The sequence below is a fragment of the Ostrinia furnacalis genome, unplaced genomic scaffold (genome assembly GCF_004193835.3).
Source record: "Ostrinia furnacalis isolate ACB-3 unplaced genomic scaffold, ASM419383v2 OfSCF7471, whole genome shotgun sequence".
Lineage (NCBI taxonomy): Eukaryota > Metazoa > Arthropoda > Insecta > Lepidoptera > Crambidae > Ostrinia > Ostrinia furnacalis.
In genome coordinates this window covers 123,904-136,278 of record NW_021137710.1, presented here as the reverse complement: position 1 = coordinate 136,278, position 12,375 = coordinate 123,904, and the positions used below count along the sequence as shown (strand labels likewise).

The window sequence follows — 12,375 nt, the reverse complement described above, 5'->3', positions numbered from 1 at the left end:
CTTTCCCCCTAGCATTGGGGACAAACTTGACCGTCACTGATTGGATTTTTATTGGCGGTCAAACTGTAGATCCTGGCTACACAGAAGTTGCAGCAGTGGAAACGAGAGGTTAGAATAGTCCCGTTAGCATTTGTTTTTCCTCGTCTTTGTTTCAACCAAAGAACGTCCTGGACAAAGACCTAATGATTTCCACAACGACGCTGCATCCAAGTCATGTTTGTTTATGCATCAAAAAGTCATGGTAACCAAGTGTTTCCCGCCGGCCATCAGTTCTACAGGTCATGTGGCCACCCGTACCTACTCCAAGGCTAAGAATAAACAATGTAAAGAGCATTGTTTTTCTTCTCGTCTTAAGTTTTCATAAAGCGCGCTTTTCATGTTAGGGTCAAGCTCTATTGTCGCAAACAAGAACAACATTAATAACATAACAAAAAGCGAAGTAAACAAAACATTACTTATTTTAATTTTAAAGTTCATTGACACTATCAAAACATACTATTTCGTGTACATTTACTATAATTAGTTAAGCATTATAGCCAAATGAAAGCTCTTCAAACGATTTGATACGTAAATACATTTCCTACAAAGCAATTGCTTAAACACATGAGTGGGTCTGGTAAACATCATAATAATGGTGTTATTTTTAACCATCACATTCTAATTTCTAAACATCGTGAATTTCAGCCTTAACATTGAATTATTTGTTAAGAATCAAAACAACGGCTGGAAAAACATTTCACAAACAGACCTCGTGGCAATATTCCCATTTATATCTTGATTTAAACAAAGGAAATTAGTGTGAATGATCCCAAGAACTGAAATTTTGGGGGAGAGAATAAATCTGAAGCGTATGTTGAAGGAGGAAGGATTATAATTAAATATTATTGTCCAGGGATCGAAGCGCGTGTGTTTGAACTGCGTCGAAAATCCGCTCGAGGTGTTTGGCTCGAGTCCAGGTTTTCCTGAAATAGCACAAAGGATCGACCTCAAACTCCGCGATGGAAAAAACTTCTGCGAAATGTCAGCGGTCGCGAGTGCGCGGAAAATTCGGTGCGTCAGACCGCGTGCGCGCGCGTCTACAAAGCGCTTGTTTTCCTTGACCACGTTCTTATTCCTAATTGCGTTACGGAATAGAAAAAAATAGAGCAAACAGATTGAGAACATTAAATTATTTATATTAACTGATGACTGACATTTTTATTGAGTGTTTTTATTGAGAGATACCTAAGCACGTTATCAAATCTAATTGATCGTAAAATCCTGGACAAGCCTGATTTGCCTTTAGTGCACACCTCCTACTTTATTGTAGAGAAATAACGAACAAAAGGCGAACTTTTGTCATAGGTACTCATAGGGTATTCTCTATTAGCCAAACCCTATCAGAGAATTAAACTCGTGTTAAAAGTTATACAATGTTTTATGGCTTGTGAATTTTGAATCAGAGTTCAACAAAACCAGTTCGAACTGCTTACTGTTTAATTCACTCATCGCTTTCAACATGAAGAAAATTTAATGTTCTGTGTAAAGTAGGTGAATAAGGTTAAATTTTCCGCGCACTGATGTGTACAGTAATAAATTTCTCAATAAATACAAAGCAGATGCTCCAAAATGTAGGCCGTGTGAGTTAATAGCCGTAGATGCGAGGTCTTTTGACTTTCTATGCGTAACGAAAGAACTAACCCAAACTAACCAAGGTAAGTATAGAGATTTGAATTGAAGCTTTTAAAAGACACCTAAGTTCTAATTTAATTATTATCAGTAAACAGTCAGTAGACAGTCACGAAAATTTTCCAGATATTCACAATAACATTAATCGTAGTAAAGATAATAAAAATATGTTTATCTCCGCAATCGCCTGCGTTTGTTTTCGTTGATCCGTCCAAAATAAAGGAAACATCGGCTATAATGTTTGCGAGTTTTGCAAACTTCCCTGTTTATTTGCAAACAAAATAAGTGGTTACCGTTTTAATCGTAGCACGGGACATGGGAATAGTTCTTGGCTGCGGTTCAAGGTTATTTTGCAGATGAAATTTTGCGTCTCGGTTTGGCCAACAAACCAAGACAGTGCGTTAAACAGACGAAATAATGAACGTCAAAGTTTTTCGGTGACGCAAAACAGCTTTTAAATATCTATATATATAAAAGAAAGTCGTGTTAGTTACTTCGCTTATAACTCAAGAACGGCTGAACCGATTTAGCTGAAAATTGTCAGGGAGGTAGTTTAGAGCTAGGAGAAGGACATAGGATACTTTTTATCCCGTTCGAAATTAAAAAAAAGTCTGCTTATTTATTGCCATTAAGGCGGAACAAAGTTCGCCGGGTCAGCTAGTTATTAATAAATACAGCTACCGTCCCAGCTTCGCACGGGTAGTAGAGCAGAATTTTATGTGAGACAAAACTAGCGTCATCAAAACAGAAATTGATGACCACGTGGTTCCAATTGCGAACCCTTTGACCTAAAGTGACTTAAACCTAGATTATACTGGTGGCCATTAAATGTACGAGTAAGTAAATAACTTGAAATAAATCCCTAGTTCTTAATATCGTAACATGGTACAAACTATGTTTGTTCAAGGGGAACGGTAACATAGGTGCCCATTCAATGTTCTATTAATTTTTATTTCATATTTTTACAATAGACAATATGTGGAACAAAGTAATATAACGTAGTTACTGCCTTTTATTGGCACCAGGAAAGATTACTTCCGTAATAAATGCTTCTAAAATGGTTCGTGAGTAATGAACTGTCGTATTGTCATGACGGTTCTGATGCATAGGTCGTTAAAAGCAACCTTTACCTTGACTCTATTTCCCCTGGAGGTTAGAAAGATACCTACCAACCTTACCTATTTCAAATAAGAAATTAAAATAATTCAGTAGTTTTTATTTAGTACAAAAATATTTACGGGTACTTCTTACTACCCAAACCGGTAGTTCTACCTATTCGGATGGTAAAATATTATGTAGTTGTACAGACTTACATTGGGTACATTGTAATACCATTTGGTATAAGTAGAAATTACTTGCTATCTACTATAACGGATAAATCTAGAGCATATCCATTTCTAATTCGTGTATAATTAACGCTCTATAAAAAGACATCCGACATCTTTCATCACGTCGCACACGCATCTTTATTGTCAGTTCTGCCAATCTAGTTACGTAACGCAATATCAACCGACTCTACCACCTCAACAACAGGGAAAGTCGGCATGATTTATGCTAGTTTGAAACGAAAACTTTTAAATTGCTCCAATCTGGTTCGCGCATCAAGTGCCCGCAATAAATTGCCGTGATATGCGAGCCTAGTGACGGCACATTGTGAATTAGGCTGGAAAATCGTGCGCGGCCTTTCACATCGAGTGCATCGACAACCGCTCATTCAATTGATGACGAAGCGCATACAAAACATTGATAAGATCACAATGATATCGGAAACGTGACGATGCGGCTGAATGAAAACGAATAGAATTGTCCCATGAACCGGAAACTCCTGTGACCCTTTGTGCCAAAACCGGTGACAGACGACCCGACGACGTTCCCCATTTAATTTTCCATATTTCCGCCAAACCACTTGCGTCAACTGCGCAGCAGCCGCAACGAGAGAGACGCACATTTGTTATTGTTCCGCTCTCAGTCGCACACCACGCGTCTTTGTTTTGGCGCTGATATAAAAGCTGGTTGCGTACGCGGCGCACGAATTTACCAGAGTACCGCCGCGAACCCAGGCGCTTCGCGTTTCGGTTCGGTGGTAGATGAGCATTCGCGATTCAAAGTGCGCAAAACACTGTTGGTTCAGAGCTTTGACTTATTGGAGTTGTGCAGTGACTTGGTGATAAAGTGCAGTGATCATGAGGCCCCCCACGGACTATGATGGTGGTGACAGGATGCCCGCTGAGGCGAATGAGGTGGACCCTCAGGCTCCGGCGAGGCTGATCTGCGCGCGGCTGGCGGGACACGCCGTCATCAGGGTGGTTGGAAGATGCGAGGACGCACAGGAGAACAGTCAACTCGGTCAGTGGAACAGCTGATATCCTAGTTTATCAAACATTATTATTGATAAGTTCAGTTTATTAGATAGAGACTTAGGAACTGCGTAGTCACTTTGTTTAGTAAACATTTCCTACCTTGCAAACGCAAATTTTGAATCTCATTTGGTTTAAGTAATGAGTCAGTTTTATAGATTTAAAAGTGAGATAATATATTCATCTAATTGATGTCAAACAAAACAAAGTAATCTTATTTTGACTCACGTAATCTTAATCAGCTGGCTGTTTTGTTATTGTTTACGAATTAAACAAAAGTGTATTATGTAGGTACTTACTTATCAAATTGCGCCGGACAGTTAATTATCTGTTGATTTGATCAGATAGCTGATATAAATCGTCACGAAATACAAGTACATTGACCATTAAACATACTTAAGTAAATGTTCGACATGTTCTAGTTTTCTCTATCATCAGAAATTTCAGTAAAATTTTGTGTCGATTTCAAATCGTTATTTTCCAGTTCATTACACCAATTCATTATACCAGTTCATTATGGCAAAGTACCTACCCTTGAATATAGGCATCTTTCAAATTCAAATATTTATTTGCAAAATTTTGGGTAAACATAGTGGTCTTAAAACTAGTATAAGTAGATCGCCAAAATTTGCTGTATATGTAATTAGTGAGCGTACGAATATTTAAATAATTTCTACAAGAATAAATTACAAATATTATGTCATTTACTACATGAAAATAATTAAATATCTCAGAAATAGAAAAAATAAAACAATGTCAAAACAATCAAAATAAATTAAATCAAACAATAAAATAATGTCATTAAAAGAATAATTATTAAAAATAAGTAATAAATGTCATTTTCGATTAAATGCATAGTTAAGTATAGAACTTGTATTATTAATCCTAATATTATTGAAATCTCAAGTTCAACCCCTATAAAACAGATTTTTTTACTGAGTGTGTATGTGAACTCGCCCAATCGACCCAAACTCTAAGGCTACGAGATTAAAAAACTACCAAGTGCGAAGCGAACTGGTACACGTAGAGTTCCGTACTTATAAACAAAATAAATACTTTAGTTAATCAAACAAAAAACATGTTATTCACGTGTTGAAGTATCAACTAAATTGAACAGGAACTCCTGTTTTCGTAACATACCTAACTGTTTTAACATACATTAAGTAAATGATAAAAATATGCGACCATGACATCTTGACTCGACCGATTTCTAAATCACTTTGACGTAGGTATACGTATTGGTTTAACATTCGGTAAAAGATGGTCATTAGGTCATCTAGCACTAGCCTCAAAAACTTATTAGGTACCTATATGAAATAAATTATATTAATCTTATCTGATAAATAATATCTGTCTATTCGTCACACTCAATTAGATAGTAAATAAACAATGAGTAATTGAGATTACCCTATGATACCTACCGGACTATGACTTGATTCACCAGAAACTAAAACCACTGCAACGAAACATTTTGCGCAACTTTGTTTGAAATTAACTGTTGAATCATGTACGGGTTTGTTTTAGTAAGACTACCTGCAGACTTTTTGTAGGCCAATGGTTGAATAGGGTTGTTAATCCGTATGAAAGTAGCTACACACATTACACCGATATGGTATCGGCTGATTCCTCATACAAATTAGAAGCCGACCCAACTATCGATCGATAAAAAGTCTGTAGGTAATCTTAAGAGTTAATGTAGAATTACTAAAAATGCGTCAAGTTTTTTCAAGCAACCCTAATTGTTAGAATTATTTTATTTATTTATTAATAAAAGTGTTCAAGTTTTTTCAAGCCTGACGGTCAAAACGTCTTATTGCACCATTTCTTTAAATACACCGAAGTGTAAAGTGACGAGCCATGCGTGCAGTTCGTTCGCTGCAGATCATTGGACGGAGGAGTTTGACTCTATACATAAATAACTTCAAAATCTGTTTTATGCGGCCTGACTTTAACTTGATAATACGATTTAACTACATTAGATTAATTAACACTTATAGAATTAAATCCTCTTAGGAATAACATGATGGGCATCCGTTCTTCAGCTTGTTAAATAACTGATTCCTGTTTCAAATTCCGACACTAGCTATTTTGCACCGCCTACTTAAATTCTCTGTTTTGTCTAATTTTCTGGTTAGCTGGAAGAGAATGCCACATGGCATTAAACTCGCCTGTTGTACCACTATTTTTTGTGTGCAATAAAGATTTTAAATAAATAAATAAATAAGGCTAATGTGTGTCCGTCATAAATGTCTATCCGTTTTATAGGGTGCGGTGCATTTTTATCCTACTTGTCAAGATGTTTTATACTGCATGACATGTAACCTCCTGAAATTAATTAAATGATTGCCTCTGCCTAGTGCCTTGTGAATTGACCTCAAATTGTGGCTCATCGATTTCTCGTACTTAGTACTTAAGTAGCTAATTGAGCAACCTAAATACAGTTAATTTTAACTTCTTCATTAGTGATCCTTCTCATGCTTATATTACAACTATTTATCTTGCGCAAATTATTTTGCCTTTGTGATTAATCTGCGTGTCTTGTTTATTTTAGAAGGTAAGAAGTATGTAATTAATATGAGGTAAATTGTATCTTTTTACTAAAGTTAGTGCTAATCAAATTTTAATTTCACTGTCATGGACAATAACAATAATAGGCATGAACATTTCACATTATTTAATTTTATTGGGAATTTATGGTCTATACCTACTTACTCGTATAATGTTTTAGTCACTCGAGATCCGGGTTCGGTTCCAGCAAGGACGCATTAAGAATCCCTTTCAAGTGACTCACAGTTATCGTGAGATTTACCTTATTAAAAGCGCTCGTCCAGTCGATGGCACTTTCTTATTTTTATGTTTTGAACTTTTGAATTAAGTATTATGTGTGTGACTACCCGGAAATCGCACACAAAACCTTTGAGGAAAATAATCCAATACTCTAACCAACCACTAAGCTATGGAGGCGTTGCCAATTTACTCGTACGATATGTAGGTAGTGTAGGTACCTACGAATTGTGTCACAACACCTGTTACTTATTTTCTCTACTAGTCATCACGCCAACCATCGCGTAACGCTTATTTTCCACTGACGGAAGTTTCTGCCACTGTTACGATCGGGCCTAGTACGAACAACAGTGGTACGAACAAGTTTATTCTCGAGGACATCATCGGGGAACCGCAATAGCAACATTTATATCACACGATTGTCGATCTTATGCGATGGATATAAAACTCTAATACCACAGATCTGATGGATAATTATGAGAATTTTAACTCATTTACGCAACGCACAAACTTACGAGTGTTGCGCTCGCCCGCCTTTCGTAAACGAAGATCGCGTAAAACTTGTGAAATTGACCAAGGTCGGTCTGGAGCGCTTATTGGCCTTTGTCACGGAGATTAATTTTGTGTTTTAAGTAATTAATTAACACACTTACCTACACTGATTATTAGAGTGTAATTACAAAAGGCTTCTCTGCATATAATTCTAAGATTCAAATTATTGTTAAGTTTTGGCCATTCTTTGTCTTTTGTGTGGCCTAGTTCATTCAAAACCCAGTCCAGTGACAGTATTTCCTTGGTTCGATACCCAGTTTAAGCAGAATATTATCAAAGTTCTGCAACGTTCGTTCGTTCGTTTCAGCCAAATGACGTCCACTGCTGGACAAAGGCCTCCCCCAAGGTTTTCCACAATGAACGGTCCTGCGCTGCCCGCATCCAGGCTCTTCCCGCGACCTTTACCAGATCGTCGGTCCACCTAGTAGGAGGCCTGCCCACGCTACGTCTTCCAGCCCGTGGTCGCCACTCGAGAACTTTCCTGCCCCAACGGCCATCGTCTCTACGAGCTATGTGCCCCGCCCACTGCGGTTACTTGGTTCTCCTGCGGATCCTTTGAAACTATCAAAGTTCTGCTACATCTAAGTTTAATAACCGTTTTGATATGAATAAAATTATTTGTTGTAAGTTAAATAATTTCTACTTCTTGTTTAACCTAAAGAAAATGCGTGAACCCTTAGCCTAACAAAAAAGTTATTCTACAATACCCTGTTGTACCATAACAAGACACGGAAGATAATCAACTCTACTTACAACTACAATGGATCTAGTAGGTACGTACTTAGGTGCGTATACGCGGAAGAGTCATGTCTATCGCGTGCTTGAGAACTAAGCCGCGTACGATCGATTTAGAACATCCCGCAGACGTGTGCGCACTGATTTACCGACGCAAACACCTAGTTGGCCTTAGCAGAGCAATTTATTCCATATAAAGTGAAACTGCTGGAGAGGTCACTGCTCGTTCATTACGCTTCCTTGTATCATGGTGATTCACAAAGAGCGGAGAGACTAGCTTCGACAAGCCTATTTATCTTATTGACTGACTGATGGATTACTGTAATCTGTTACGGTCTAGATACAAAGCCAAAGGTTGCAGGTTCGAATCCCGCGTGGGCAAATATTAGTGAGTCAGTCATTCGATTTAAAATAAATTAAGTATGATAATAAAGTTTTCCATTAATTTTATGTTAATACAAATGTTTATTTTAAAATAAAAAATAAGACAAAATAATATTTATAATAAAAAGTGAAAGCTTTACTTTCTATTATTCATTTGTTCTAATAAACACGAAGTAAATTAAAAACATTCAATGTCAAAAATGACACTGACAAACAGCTGATGATGGCATTTTCAAAATCGTGATTGTGTTGTGGAATGAATCAACACAAAGTTATGAAATTACAAATAATTATGCAATACTTATATAGTTAGTGAAATCCTATAATTTATGTTTTAAATGATGCATCTATAATTTGACATAACTTTTATACAAATAAAACATATTGCTTCAGAAGCAGAAGTTAATCTCAAATTCTAATTCCGCAATGAGAACGTAGTGAAATTTTATAAATAACTCGGAGAGAGCTGACTGAAACTTGTAACGCAATTCAGTTTCGCGTGTGTTACCGCGTGGAATAACTCACCCAATCGATAGAAATAATCCAATGGCTCTCGCCGTGACACGTGTAATTCTACGGTGCGAAGATGCACAGGAGACGCAAATATTAGGTACTTACAGACTAAATTACTTCTAACTCTACCTTGCGCCTTGTAACCTCAACACTAGTTAATATTACTGATGATGTAACTGCATTGAGCGCTCGTTTCAGCTCCAATAACCGATATTTTGGCACAAAATATTTGTTGCTTCATGCAATTTGTGGTGTAAACGAGTTAACGGTGCACAGAATCAATAAATATTTTTTGTGGTCAGTGTGATTAACGCTGAATGTATTTGAATTTTTATTCACACTGACCTACTTCAATAGTTAAAGATATTTAGAGCTTTATTCATGTGTAAAAGGTGTGTGAGATCAATCAGTTTGATCAGAATTCAGACAATCTACTGACTTGAGTACTGTCTCTAACTTATGTATCTAAAGCAAGGGTAACACAATTTAAACAAAAAGTATGTGCATGAATTCATAACAACGAGGGCGATTTCCTATCACATTCTATAGGGACTTTAGTGATTACAAAAGTGTCCAACACAACACAATGCTAATTGAAATATTAATCCATATAATGTTGAAAGTGATCATTTCAATTGCAACAGATTATATTCTTTGTAATAAACATCGTCAAATCTTTTATTGCACAACATCAATAGGTACATGATTATTTATCTGATACGAAACACAATCATAATAAAATTTTGTTTTCTTTGTTTCCAGACTTGTCCGAGTGTCAGCTAATGCAAGTACCGGATGCTGTGTACCACCTCATGCGTCACACGGAGCTCAAGAGCTGTGATCTCAGTGGCAACGTTATTACTAAGATACCTCCTAAGTTTGCAGTCAAATTTAGTTTAATTACAGGTAAATTCCTTCGTATTTATTTTATGTATTTTTTCTTTCTCTTTATTAAATTAAAATTCTCATCACACAATAGTTGCATTATTAGCTAGTTGCACAGCTGCACTATTATTATATGCAAATTATGCAATAAACATGTAAGTTGTTGCAAAAAACAGTAACTTCTTTACACCTTTTATTTTTATAATATTTTTATTTCATGGGTCTCATAGAACTAATAATAAACTTGAGTTTTAGATAATGGGTCTGAATTCACTTTACTGTCTGTTCCACCCTAAATGTATGCCTAATCTTCCAAGTGGAGGCTAATTACCTGTTAATGGTGATGACCCTATCTATAAATGATACTTACAGTTTTACCATTCTACAGACAGCAAATTTATCAACATAACCAATCTATTTTCCAGATCTAAACCTGTCAAATAATCAAATGGCGCGGCTGCCGGACGAGCTGTGCACCTTAGCTTGCCTGCAACGGCTCGACATATCGCACAACACATTCGTGGCGCTGCCCGGAATCGCCTGCCAGTGTCCTAGTCTTCACACATTGTTGGCTCACCACAACCAGATTATTGGTAAGAATATACTTTGATATCGTCATTTTAAAAGGTTGTGTGAGTGTTCGCAGATTCGGCTCGATATATCGCACAACACAGTCGTGGTTTGTTTTGTACAGTCGAAAACACATTTTTGTTGTAAAGTAGCACCTATTTTTATATCGTAGATCCTGACCTTAGATGTACTTAGTATGGCTAACGCCTGGCGTTTTAAGTTTGATTGACACTTAATTGTTATACCCCCAATAGATCAAGGATAAGTTTTCACCTTCCATGAGGTGTTAGAATCGTCATAAAAGTACAAAACTTATTGTTATAAAATTGTTATACACCGTAATGATATTTTCGTTCTCTTAATGCCGACATACAACCTGATAGAGTTAACTGCGCACCTCGCTGGAATGAAAGAAAGAAAGAAGAAAGAAAAATAGTTTATTTGGTTCAAACAAACGTTTTACACAATTTAAATTACACACATAATTTATTGAACCATAATGGCTCCTGCTCAGCTTGTATCATGTTCCATTCAGAACATGAATGCTGGTATTCTGTAGGCTACTCTCCCTCGAACTTACGTTACGCACGAAGTGACGTCACGGCCGCCAGGTGCGCAGTTAACTCGACCGAGTTGTACTTTCTTATCACGCTACGTCATTTTCTACAAAGGTCTATGTTTTATTTTACAGAGGTCGATGTCGATCGGTTAGCAAGGTCGCGAGCCCTCGAGTATGTGGATCTCAGTGACAACCCCATCCCGCCTCGGATGCACGACGAACTCAAGCAGCTGTCGCGGCCATCCGTCACCGTCTCGGAAAGACAAAAGGAGGATTGGGAAGAAGACCTTTTGTTATAAGATAATGTGTTCTCCATTGACTGATGCATTCTGGGCCTTACATTGTGTACAAATGATTGATCAAGTAAAACTAGAACAGACACATAAAACTGTGCGCATGCCAATTCGTATATTGGTTACTTTTAAGAGTGAATTGCGACTAAACGTATATTCAAATGGCCACGTGGTCGATTTGTGCGTACTTTTATAAGACCCGCGTATGCACCGAATCAAGTCGTACGCCCCGCGCACGCCACGTGGCATTATGCCAAATGCCAAAGTGCGTCGCATGAACTTTGTATGGGATGTCAGTTTTAGTACATGTAATTAAATTGTAGAATCTGGATATCAGATATGGTGCTGATGATACTCACGTAAGGCCCTAATTTAGCTGTGATCTGTCTTTGTAAAAGAGGACAATAACATTATGTATAGTAAAAGTGATCTTTGTAGAAAATATTATACATGAACAAATTTATAGTCTATCTTCTAGGATAAGATATCAATTTATTGATAGTGCTTTACTTTGGAAGTATTTCAATGTACTTAAATTGTACTAGCTATAGATAAAAGCTCACTTAAGAGAAATATGATTTTATAAGATTTATCTAATTTTTGTGTAAGTAATTTTAACATTGAGTGCAATATACTATCTTGACAGAAAACTGAAGCATGTTTTTAATAATAAATATTATTAAAAGAGAAAAAGTACATACTTTATACATATAATTAACTGATCATGGTTTTAATGTTAAATACTAGTCCATCATGTAATGAGATAAAGTCAGAGGAACAAAAAGTACTTTAATATGGTTCAATCAAAATGGATTTTAGTGTTGATATCTTTAGTTGTATAAACCCTTATTTGTAAGAATATTAAAAAAAGTTCAATGAGATTTAAGTTTCAACATAGATTTTGGTATTTTCAACATAATACAATAATGGTAATGTAGGTATTGTTGACATACAAATATTTATTGAATACCTACCAAAAAATTGTTTCACAGATCGTCCAAAGAAAGCTTTGACTGAACTTTGTAAACATTTATCTCTGAAAGGAAATTTTACTAGATTTTCTAGGAATAAGTCT

At 36.4% G+C, this 12,375-nt stretch overlaps 1 protein-coding gene across 2 annotated transcripts; it reads left to right on the top strand.

The window, feature by feature from the left end:
• Positions 1 to 3,694: 3,694 nt before the first annotated feature.
• Sclp (leucine rich repeat containing protein 20 sclp) lies at positions 3,695 to 12,173 on the top strand. Of its 2 annotated transcripts, none has more exons than XM_028321150.1 (4): positions 3,695 to 4,014; positions 9,756 to 9,899; positions 10,304 to 10,471; positions 11,140 to 12,173. In XM_028321150.1, exons 1-4 carry the CDS (start codon positions 3,852 to 3,854, stop codon positions 11,304 to 11,306), a joined length of 642 nt encoding a protein of 213 aa, XP_028176951.1. In that variant the 5' UTR covers positions 3,695 to 3,851; the 3' UTR covers positions 11,307 to 12,173. The 2 variants fall into 2 exon arrangements, with proteins under 2 accessions (XP_028176951.1, XP_028176952.1); XM_028321151.1 differs by lacking the exon at positions 3,695 to 4,014 and adding an exon at positions 8,807 to 9,090.
• Positions 12,174 to 12,375: the final 202 nt, after the last annotated feature.